The 12,970-nt window shown below is 37.6% G+C and overlaps 1 protein-coding gene across 6 annotated transcripts in view; it reads right to left on the reverse strand.

Moving 5' to 3' along the window:
- KLF12 (KLF transcription factor 12) overlaps positions 1 to 12,970 on the reverse strand; it is a 450,478-nt gene that overhangs the window by 295,102 nt on the left and 142,406 nt on the right. For all 6 annotated transcript variants that reach the window (XM_082859606.1, XM_082859602.1, XM_082859605.1 and 3 more), the window contains exon 2: positions 11,111 to 11,174. In XM_082859606.1, the coding sequence (XP_082715732.1) occupies positions 11,111 to 11,143 (33 nt within the window). In that variant the 5' untranslated portion in view covers positions 11,144 to 11,174. The remainder of the gene's footprint in view (positions 1 to 11,110; positions 11,175 to 12,970) is intronic.

The following is a 12,970-nucleotide window of genomic DNA, read 5'->3' on the forward strand; positions in this document are numbered from 1 at the left end:
CCTGGCTTGAGCCTGACCGTTCTACTACATTATAGATGGACAGTCAAAATCCAGGGAGCAGAGTGATCTCAGCTACTACTGACACCAAAAACGAGTCAAGTACCACACGAGGCCACAAACGATCCTGCCGTTCCTCAAGAGGTGAGCAGAGCTCAAAAACAGTGAATCCAGGCAGGTGGTTGTCCAGAGCGGGTGAGACTTCTCTGTGTGGGACATCATCTCCACTACCAGCCTGCGTCCCAAAGACAGTGCTTCCGTCCTCGGACGGGAATGGAAGGATCAAGGAAAGAGGACATGGATCAGAAAAGGTACGACATACAACACTCGGGTGGAGGGAAGGGTGAGGAAGGAGACTCCTGCAGGAAAATGGGGAGAACAGGCAACGTGGGACTCAGTGCTGGGTATGAACTGTCACAGCTTAGCTGAGCTCCACCTGCATGGTCCAGCACCGTCTTCCCTGCAGGGTTCCACAGCTCCTGGGTTACAAGGGACACCGTGGTGAGACTCAGAAGGCAGAAGTGCGGCAGCCCTCGTGTTCTCACCACACTTAGAAGATCAATGCAGGGCTCAGGGGCGGGTGCAGCTCGTGCCCGCTGTCACTCTGTGCTTGCACACCATGCTGGCTCAGGGGTGGAACGAGCCCCCAAAATCTCCATCAGCTTATCTGATTCTCACACGAGATACTTGTGACTCAGAGAAGGCGCCAGCTTCCCCTGCAGTTCGCAGCATCCTCGAGGAGATGGAGGCTGGTGAGCAGTGAGGAGTCTGTGTGGACTCAGCTCACCCTCACGGCTTCCGTTCATCCCTGCTCTCCAGCACCTCCTGTCACCCTTTCTTCCTGACTGCGTGCCCTGCTGACGTCAGGCCTAGCACCCAAAATACAGAAGCAACAACCACACCTAACTTGCCTAACTAGCTCCTAAAATCAGACGAGGTCAAATCCTGATACTAAATTCCATATTCTCTACCATTCCCGTGGTTCTGTTCCTCTGAGCCAACCCTAGCTCCAGGAAAAAAGCATGTTGAATATGAATAACCAACTGATCCTTAAATTGGAATATTTGTGAGTCTTACTTCCATTAGGCCTTAAGGTATACTAAGGACTAAACTATAAGATAAAGAATCATACTCATTGTTGAGTCAATAATCATTTATGATTTTATTAAACAAAAGTTTCTTTAGAGAACAGTAAGAGATTAATTCTCAGCTAACCTCAACTGGAGAGAGGCAAAAGAGATTACAATTTTTTTTAAATGCACAGATGTTGTTAATAACAAAATTAACCAGATAGATATTATATTTCAACAAATGCTTTCAATAATCAATCACTACGTTGCTTTAATACTCTGATGTTCTCATTAAATCAAAACTGGTTAACTAAAATGGTTATGTTTAAAAGATGCTCATATCATTTTTATGACCACTCCTGAAAATTTCTAGTAAAACACATTATATAAACTACTTTGGTAATGTACTCTAAATAGGATGACATAAAGCTTAGCTGAAGAGCCACTATAATCAAAGGGCCAGAGAATGAAAATGAGAGAGAGAGAGAGAGAGAACACAAAAGTACACCAGAGCATGTGAGACAGAGAGAGAAAGACAAAAAAGGGGAGAGAGACAGAGGGGGAAGCAAAGAGAAAATCATTTGGACACATAAACGAGCCTCAACAGATTTTAGCTGAAATATTTAATGGTATCACTGAGTATTACATTTATCCTTAACTCCAAAAGGAAATTTTGCAGGGCACTTTTGTGACCAAGAGAAAGAAAATATACTTTTGTGTTTACTTAGAATTTTTTTTGAACAAAAAAATTGTGACTTTTACTCCTATTTCTTCCAGAAAATGTGACACCAGCATTCAAGGCCCAGGTCAAAGGTCACTTCACAAGTGAAGCCATCATCAGCTCCCTAGGTTTCATTATATATATTGTAGCACTAATGACATCAAATAGTAGTAACTCATTTGCCTGTCCCTGAGATGATGAAGCCTTGAAAACAGGGTCTAAATATAATCTGGCTTTGTAGGCCTGTGCCTAACAAATAACGTACTCTAAGTATAAGGTTACTAGATTCAATCAGACTACAGCATAGGTGTCATGATTAATTTAATGTATCAACTTGACTGGGCCACAGGGTGCCCACGTTAAACATTATTTCTGAGTGTGCCTGGGAGGGTGTTTCTAGATGAGATTGGCATTTGAATCAGTGGACTCAGTAAAGCAGATGGCCCTCCTCAGTGTGGGAGACCATCGTCAAATCTGTTGAGGGTCTGAATAGAACCAAAAGTGGAGAAAGGGAGGATTAATCCTTTCTCACCTGCTTAAGCTGGGACACTGGACTTCTCCTGGCCTTGGATTCACACCACCGGCTCCCCTGGTTCTCAGGCCTTTGGACTTGAACTGGATCTACACCACTGGATTTCCCAGGTCTCCAGCTTACAGATGGCAGATCACGGGACTTCTCAGTCTCCATAATCACATGAGCCAATTTTTACAATAAATTACATATATTATATATATATATGTATATATACACACACGTATATATGTGTGTATGCATGCATATATATATATATATATATATATATATATATATATATATATATATATATATATATATCCTATTAGTTCTGTTTCTCTGGAGAACCCTGCCTACAACAAAATAAGCTGTCAACATTCTGTGAGGGAAATGAATAGCATGTGTACCAACCACTGGAACATATCCAGTGAGTGCAAGGATTTTATTTCCTCCGAGAGAAAGCCAGAGGTATCTATTTCTTATCAATACAGAGCAACAAGTTAGAAGTCCCCAGTCAGATCCTGAAACTGGAAGCTGACATATTAAGTCAGAGACCCGGTACCCCCTGGTATGCAGGTATGTTCCAGCAGTATTCTCAGTCCAAGGAAACAATATAGATACAATTACTGGCCTGAACAGCAAATTTTCCTAAAGCCAAATGAACATAATTAACGTGACTTAAAATGATGAAATGGCTATTTTAACGAGCACTCAGTAACTACCAGACAATATGTGAACGCTTTAGCATTTTACTCACTTAACTTTCAGGACAACTGTATGGACGAGACACTACTATCATCATCATCGTCATCCACATAGCACTGGTGTGACAATGAGCTACAGAAGCAGGTGAAGCCCTGGCAGAGCCGGGATTGAAAGCCAGGAGGCCTGCATATAGAGCCAGCTCTTAAACACGTCAGCAGGTTCAACAGTCTCCATGGGTCCCTTTAATGTACCTAAAATACTACCTATTAGAAACGGTGATGTTAAGGCATTTTTATACCCTTCCTTTAAAACTCACTGAAAACTTTTAAAGCCAATTTAGAAAAAACAAACAAACAAACAAACAGAGAAAAACTCCATCTTAAGTGAAAGTAAAAACAGTCAGAAACTCAGACTGCCAATCAAAACATACTCATCAAAGACTGTGAAATCTCGGAGTCCTCGGGGAACGGATACATACCTCCTCAGACCTGGAGCAATTTCCTAAAAGTGAAGATCACAGCGATGAAAGGCCTATCCAGTGAAAGCAGAGAAAGTGGTGCTAAGAGAGCAACCACACAGATGCAGCATTTTCTAGAGTCTAGCTCCATCATCCAGGGGGTCACTGAAGTGCCAGAAGTACAGGAGCCTTTGTCTCCAGAGGCTCTGCTGTACAAGGGCAATTGAGGGAGGACTCTGGAAGTAACACCTTTATTTAGAGTATCTGAAACAAGAAACGCAAGACAAAGATTTGGACTCATCTAGCACATGCCCAAAACTGTTGGTGCCCCGTCCACAATACTACCTGCCATACTGGAAACTACCGGCCCCATTCAAAGATAGGTAAAAACCAGAGAGAGGCCACAAGGGAACTGTGCATGAAAGCAGCAAATATTAAAAGCCGGAGAGAAATGTAAGCAAGAGGCCAGTGAAGAACAAACACCGCAGGAAGAATTACCCAAGGAAACAGATGATGAATTTGGATAAATAGCACCACTTCACAGGCTCAAAAATAATAATGGTTCAAACAAAAGGGTCTTGCTTTAAAAGAAAATAATATTCAGGAAAGTACAGGGCTCAAATGATAAAATACAGGACATGTGAAATAGATGAAAGTAAGTAGACAGAGTTACGAAATACTACAGAGATGATAATTAACTCCAGGAACTAAAAAGTAACAAAGAATTTGACTGAAAAGATAGTAAGAAAAAATGTTGACTGGGAAAGCACAGTTAAGTGAAATAAAAACGTTAAAGGTGAAGACCACAGATACAAAACGCCAAGGAGAAACATTATACCTATCTTCAGGGTTACTAAACAAGAGAACAAATAGAAAAGACACCTTAAATATAATACTTAAATCTGAAGACATAAAAACAGAGTCTACTTCTCAGAGCTGAATGGGAGGATCCAAGAAAAACTGACACAGAATGATAAAAACCAAGAAGCAAAACTGATGAAGTTACTGAACTTCTAGCTTACTAAAAATAGTCCATGGACATCTGAACAAAAAGCAAGACAAGAACAAGTGCAAAGACCAGTTTGCTTCAGCCTTCACAGTGACACCAAATACCAGATGACAGTAAAGTAGTGTTTCCATATTTCTGAGAAAAATAAGAATCAATACTAATTGGCTTTGATAATTACAGTTAACAATCAGAAAATAAATGTTAATAAACCTAAGTTTTAAGAAGACAGTAAAACAAGAAGAGGGAAAAGAGTTAGAAATGTCATTAATTTACCCATCTTTCATAGCAACAAGTCAAAAGATGTTGTTTGAAGTTAAATTCAGTCGTTAAAAAAACCCACAGAATTATCAGAACTCAAAGTTTTTTATTTTCTTTTTCTCTTAACTCTCAAATGATAGCATCACTTTGGTGAAAGGACGTTAACTTGAAAATAATAAATTCCTTTGGTTTAAACTCAGCTTCTATTTCTTCCATTACATCAGAAGCAAACAAAAATAACTCTATATTAGAAATACAAAGTATAAATATGATCCTATTTTTGTAAAACCATCTCTCTTTACTTGTATATACGTACACAGAGATGCTGCAAAAAATGCTCACCAAATACTAATAGGTGCGAGACAGGGAGGTGATGGGACTTTGCATGCTTTAGTGTTTTAAAATGAGCAATACATCATCTTTTCAAAGAATAAAGCCATTATTCTACTTCAATAACTGCATAATCTTTCTCAAATCCCTGTATATCATTTTGTTCTCGTATCCCAGGTCTAAGAAATCAGACACCCAAGGGTGACGGGACTTCACCGAAGAATGACCTCACGCAGGACTATATTTTAATAAATATGCTCTACACCTACTAGTTTGGATCATTATCACATCTACTGATTAGGCTCAATAAAAGGAATAACTTTTAATATAACTAGATATGCCTGGAAACAGGATGAACTGCCACATGCAGTAGGAAATTCCAAGCAGTACTCAAGATATAGCGCTGAGGTAACCAACCAACTCTTATGGAAAGACAGCCATGTACCAAGCACAGATTAGAGTCAATGACCTTTGTGGGCACTTCCAATTCTGAAGATACTTGACTTTGTGATGTGACGTCATACAACAAAGTCATGAATCTCTGTCTTATGCTGCATAAATAATAGTAGCAAGCGCGACGCACACTTTTAGAACTCTACAGCTCTGAATTACTTTCATAAATATGTCATATTTTCTTTCACCCCATAACAACTCTTGAAATAGGTAGGACAGGTGTTATTAGTTCCACTTGGCACTTGAGAAAATTAAAATTCAGCAAGAAGTCACTGGTCCAAGATCATACAGGCAGAGAATTGCAGAGCAAAGACTTGACTTTTTGTGATTCCATGTTTACTGCCCAGGCAGCTATTCTACATAAATGTACAGTGGCCTAGCGCTGACAATATATTTCACTTACATCAACTGGAGCTTTCTCAACAACTATGCCTACTTAGCTCAAAATGGAAGAAAGGCTGGATTGTTGCTATTACAATCTTTCTACCTTGAGTGAAGAAAGAGCCTTGAAAGTTCATGGAAAAGAAATTTAAAGTAACCACCCTATATATGCCCATCGCTATGAAGCAAACTTTTTTTCTGTAGGGAATTAAAGCTTTCCCAGAAAGGCCTGCTATCATCCTCTTGCTTTCCAAATCCAAAAGAGGAAAACTTACCCACTGTTAACGCTGAATGGTTTAAGCAGCTGTTCATCAGAAGTAGTCACAGAGCAAAAGTTTGAACATGAACTCTGATAAGCTGGACTAATGTATATGCATGCATATGTTTTGGACACCTGCTCTAAACCAGCTGTTGAGAGCACTTGGGAAACATACTGAAATGGATGGAAAACAATGGAGCAAAGCCAGGTTTGTGGAGTCAGGTCCACAAACATTCACAATGAGAGCAACTGCTAAAATATGTTAAAGAGCACATAGACAAGGTTTTATGCCGATATATGTGAATAGAAAATAATGGATAACTGGAATCTTTTTAGAATTTATTTTATGTTATCTAATGGCAAATGGTAAAGCGACAAATTCAAGTGCAATGAAATGGAGTAAAAGAAAGAACTTAAAAACTGAGTAAAGAACTTAATGTGAATATATACACACACACATATTTTGATATAAATATATTTCTATATTATTGATTAACTGATTGATTGACTGGTTGAAAGAGGAGATGAAGACAGCACCTGAAAATAAGACTATTGATATGGCCACAAAATAAATTTTACAAATGCTATTTAGGCTGTTTAAATATTAGAGCATAAGCAGGAAGGCATAGCATGATATTCTGTGGCTCTTGGCAAGATTTTATCACCGCTGGCAAACTGGAAATGTACAAAATAGTTTTAAGAGCCATATTCAAATCCCTTTTCAATTATGTAGACATTGGCAATGTTGCATCCACTGCTGACATTTTAAAAACGTCATCTTAAAACTGACCTTGGGAATATACATGAAATATATAGAGAAGAGATAAATTTCCAAACTGCAATTTTCTCTCTGAATCAGACCTTACTAAAACTAACAACACCTGATTCAAGCAGGTTTAAAAACAAGCATCAATGTACTCTTTGTTCTAAGGCATCTATAACTGAAAACACAGATTGAGAAATATAAGGAACAGCAAGAAGAAAAACATAATTCATTGGGACAAACACATTAAGTGTTTAATTAAATACTCACTGCTCCTTCCTCTATAAAGACTTCTGAACTCATGAATTATGAGCTATGAGGCACGATCATTTAGAATGAATCACACATAATATATTATACTTAATCAAGATAATATTTTCAGTCTACCCTCAGGGTAAGTATTAACACAAAGATTCTCTTTGCGATAATCTTCAGTTGTCATAAAATTAGTTACAGAGCAATGACACTGTCAAAATGTATAAACTTACAAAGCTGACACTGATCCATTCAAACATAAAAATTTAATTGCAAATGAAAACATAAATATAAAATCAACATCATACATAAGAAAAGGGATAAGTACTTTCTGCATGATAATGAGTGAAGGTTTCCATGTTTACGCAGCGATGAGTCAGGAAAATTTGAATTTACTACATTTGCCCTATTTGTCTTAAGGAGTATAGAAAATTGTTTAACGTTACATTATACATGAAATTATCAATGGTTTGCTGGAGCTAGCTCATCTCCAGCTCATGAGAGCCAACTGTTAAATTTTAAGGAATCTTGCAAGCTCTTTGTTAAACCATTGAAACCAGCCGTAGTGGGAATATTTACACCATGGGAATTGACAAATATTACAGATCAGGCCTCCCCACCCCATGCCCTAGAGCCAGTTTACTAGCACACCACTAATCCATATACAAATAAGTACACAGTACAATTAATTCTCACAAAGTAAATGTACCCATATAGGTAATCCTGAGATCATAAAAAAGAACATTACCCAGAAATCTACCTTATATCATCTCTGAATCAAAACTCCCTCTAGAGGGCTAAAAACTTTCCAGAAACAAATACAACAAAGGAGAAATTTTAGCAAGGAAAAAAGGAAGGCTTTTTTTTTTTTTTTTAAGATGCCACATACATGTAAAATCATACAGTATTTGCCTTTGTCTTTATTTCACTTAGTATAATGCCTTCAAGGTCCATCCACGTTGTCACAAATGGTACGAGTTCCTCACTTTTTATGACTGAATAATACCCCACTGTGTATATATACCACATCTTATTTATCTTTTCATCTGTTGACAGACAGGTTGTTTCCATGTCTTGTCTACTATAAATAATGCTGCAATGATCATGGGGGTACAGGTATCTCTTCAAGTTAGTGTTTTCATTACCTTTGGATATACTCCCAGAAGTGGAACTGCTGGATCATATGGTAGTTCTGTTTGTAATTTTTTGAGGATCTTCCATGATGTTTTCCATAGTGGCTGCACCAATTTACAATCCCACCAACCAGTGCACAAGGATTCCCTTTTCTCCACATCCATGTCAGCATTATCTCTTATCTTTTTAATTGTGGCCACTCTAAAAAGTGTGAGGTGATATGTCATTTCTCTGATGACTAGTGATATTGAGCATCTTTTTATGTTCCTGGCCTTTCAGATATCTTCTTTGGAGAAATGTCTATTCAGACTTAGGACCATTATTTTATTCAGTTATTTGGGGGGTTTTGCTATTGAGTAGTACGAGCACCCTCTATTCGGGGATATTAACCCCTTATCAGATACACAGTTTGCAAATATTTTTTTCCCATTCTGTAGGTTGTCTTTTCATTTTGTTGATGGTTTCCTTTGCTGTGAAGAAACTTTTTAGCTTGATGTAGTCCCACTTGTTTATTTTTTATTTTGTTGCTTGTACTTTAGGTGTCATATCCAAAACATCATTACCAAGACCTATGTCAAGAAGCTTTGTTCCTGTACTTTCTTGTAGTAGTTTCATGGTATCAGGTCCTACATTTAAGTCTTTAATCTATGTTGACTTAAGTTTTGTAAGTGGTGTAAGATATGGGTCCAATTTCATTCTTTCATACATGTATATCCAATTATCCCGGTACGATTTACTGAAGAGACTGCCTTTTCTCCAGTGAGTATTCTTGGCTCCCTTGTCAAATATTAGTTGACCATATATGTTTGGGTTTACTTCTGGGCTCTCGATTCTGTTTCATTGGTCTATTTGTTGTTTTTTTTCCTACCAGTACCATACTGTTTTGATGACTATAACTTTATAGTACAGCTTGAAATCAGAAAGTGTGATGTGACATCTCCCATTTTTTGTTTCTCAGGATTTCTTTGGCTATTCAAGGTTGTTTGTGGTTCCATATAAATTTTAGAAATGTTTTTTCCTACTTCTGTAAAATACATAATTGGAATCCTGATATGGATTGCACTGAATCTATAGATGGCTTTCAGTCATATTAACATTTTAACAATATTAATTCTTCCAATCCATGAACATGAGGTACCTCTCCATTTATTTGTGTTTTCTTCAATTTCTTTCATCAATGTCCCGTAGTTTTCAGCATAGAGATCTCCTAAAATGTATTCTTTTTCATCTCCTTAAATTTATTCCTAAGTACCTTACTGTGTTTGATGCTATTGTAAATTGAATCAATTTATTCCTTTTTCAGAAACTTTGCTGTTAGCGTATAGAAACGCTACTGATTTTTGTTATGTTGATTTTGTATCTTGCAACTTTACTGAATTCATTAATCATATCTATCAGTTTTTTTGGTTGAGTCTTTAAAATTTTCTATATATAAAATCATGCCATCTGCAAATAAAGACAATTTTACATCTTCCTCTGCAATTCTGATAACTTTTTTCTTTTTCTTACATGATTGCTCTAGCTAGGACTTCCAGTATTATGTTGAATAGAAGTGGTGAGAGCGGACACTCTTGTCTTGTTCTCAATCTTAGAGGAAAAGCTTTTGTACTTCCACCATTGAGTATATTAGCTGTGGGCTTGTCACATATGGCCTTTATTATGTTGAGATATGTTCCTTCTAGGCCTAACTTTTTAAGACTTTTTATCATGAATGGATGCTGAATTGGAAGAAGGCAATTTCAAGTGAAAGATATAATCTGGAAAATCATTTGTAAGTATCTGTGAAGGTGGGCTGGCAGAAAAAGACATGATGTACATTTATTTGAAGGTAGCAGGAGCAATGGGGAAAGGAAAATATGAAACTGTATGTGTTGTGCAGCTATATAAACAGTTATGAGGCACATGCCTCTGTACTAGACTTTATGAAATAGAAATGGTTTAACATATTGTCATTTTCTTAGTATTAATGTATGATGTTTATATTATGACCAGTATGAAGTACACAAAAAGTTCAAATAAATACTACAAAGTGATAGCCAGCACTTGATTACTGTTGAAATTCCCAGGATTTTTTTACCCTCTAATTTACACCAGTATTTGTCTGTGAAAAAACAAAGTTAAAAGCCTTTCATAATCATCCCATGCCCTTGATGAAAGCCAAGACTGCAGCTGCAAAGAGGACAGCATTGACAGCAATCATATGCCACAGAGCACTAGGATTAGGCTTAGGCTTGTGGCAGGAATTGATATATATTAAACAAAATCTGGCTTTTCTTTTTTGTCCCAGTGATCAGTTGTATCAAGTGGTTTTCCATTTTTTAATTATCATCTGAAAGTTGATTCTTAAACCAGCTTCAGTTCCCGAAACTGACAACAGCTAGACTTGCACAAAGAAGGGCTGCCTCTTTATAATTTGTTTTATATATTTAAGGGTTTAAAAACAAAAATTAGGGCTTCCCCGGTGGTGCAGTGGTTGAGAGTCCGCCTGCCGATGCAGGGGACACGGCTTCGTGCCCCGGTCCAGGAAGATCCCACATGCCGTGGAGCGGCTGGGCCTGTGAGCCATGGCCGCTGAGCCTGCGCGTCCGGAGCCTGCGCTCTGCAGCGGGAGAGGCCACGGCAGTGAGAGGCCCGCGTACCGCAAAAAAAAAAAAAAAAAATTACACTTTATAGATAGATGAATGTCTCTAACCATTGACCTCTGTCTCACAGTCAGACAAAGAAGGGCTCTAATGAGAATAACTGCCCAGAATTAATGTTCAAAATAGGACTGCCACTGCAATTGTACAGTTTGACTAACCAACCTTTATTGTTTTCCTCTTCATATGGATATTCATTCATCCATTTGTTTCCAGAGTCACATTGATCCTGCAAGAAAAGCACACACAAAAAAACCAAATAATTAGAACCAATAAGGGGTTAATATCCAAAATATATAAACAGCTCATACAACTCAACATCAAAAAATAACCCAATTAAAAAATGGGCAGAAGATCTGAATAGACATTTTTCCTAAGAGGACATGCAGATGGCCAACAGGCACATGAAAAGATGCTCAACATCGCTAATCACCAGGGAAATGCAAATCAAAACCACAATGAAATATCACCTCACACCTGTCAGAATGACTATCACCAAAAAGAACACAAATAACAAATGTTGGCAAGGATGTGGAGAAAAGGGAACCCTCATACACTGTTGGTGGGAATGTAAATTGGTGCAGCCACTGCAGAAAACAGCATGGAGGTTCCCCAAAGAACTAAAAATAGAACTACCATATGACCCAGTAATTCCACTCCTGGATATATATCTGAAAAAAAAAGAAAAACACTAATTCAAAAAGATACGCTAACCCCAATGTTCATAGCAGTATTATTTACAATTGCTAAGATATGGAAGCAACCTAAGTGTCCAACAACAGATGAATGGATAAAGAAGATGTGCTATACATACACAATGGAATACTACTCAGCCATAAAGAATGGAATTTTTTCATTTGTAACAACATAGATGGACTTGGAGGCTATTATGCTAAGTGAAATAAATCAGACAGAGAAAGACTGTATGATATCACTTACATGTGGAATCTAAATAATACAACAACCTAGTGAAGATAACAAAAAAGAAGCAGACTCGCAGATAAAGAGAACAAACTAGTGGTTACCAGTGGGGAGAGGGAAGTAGGGAGAGGCAATGTAGGAGTAGGGGAGTAAGAGGTACAAACTATTATGTATACAATAAGCTACAAGGATATGTTGTAGAACGCAGGGAAAATAGCCAATATGTTATAACTATAAATGGATTGTAACCTTTAAAAAATTGTGAATCACTATATCCTACACCTGTAACTTATATAATATCGTACGTCAACTATACTTCAATTTTAAAAAATGAGAAAAAAGTTCCACGTGTTGGTAACATTCTTCCACTGGAGGAAAGAAAAAGAAAACCTTAATTCTGCAATTTTTGAAGCTCTTGATTAGTGGAGTGACACAATAAAATAGCTGATGAACAGTTTTGGTTTTTGCTTCCTCTTTAGCAGCCATGTAAAGGGCAAAATGGAGAAACGAAGAAACAGAGGCAGAAACTCCAGCTATGACGCTATGACAGATCCTGGGCACAAGATATGAAAATCTGTATAAAGATAAGGGAAGGAGGGGAGAAAAAGAAAGGCATGCAACAGGGAGAGAAGGCTGGGGAGAAAACGGCAGAAACTGCTTTAGAAGTAAATTTAATGTAAGAAAGAGAAGTCACAAATGTTCCGGCTGGAGCAGTTGGCTCTATTATTCTTAGCAACTAAGAGATTGTTAAAGGAATGCTGTTCTCCCTCTTTATAGCTGATACAAATGTGCAGAACAACTAACATGAAGACTTTTGGGTGGCTCCATGTTATCCAATACCCAAGTAACTTTTTAAAAACTGATCTAAGATATGTCACTCAAAAATTAAACAAATACCAAGTAAATATTTATGTGATTTCTGAAAGCTTCCAAATCCCCAACACCATTTGGATCTCACCAAATAGAATTAAATATTGCTGTATTGGAGAGTTCTGATTACAATACACCATTTGCCCCATTTGGATAGATCTTAAAAGTCCTCCTATTTATTCTCTCTCAGTATTATGTAACTTGCTTCAGAATTTCCATTTCATGAGGCAAATT

The sequence above is a fragment of the Leucopleurus acutus genome (assembly GCF_964270905.1).
Source record: "Leucopleurus acutus genome assembly, chromosome: 18".
Taxonomy (NCBI): Eukaryota; Metazoa; Chordata; class Mammalia; order Artiodactyla; family Delphinidae; genus Leucopleurus; species Leucopleurus acutus.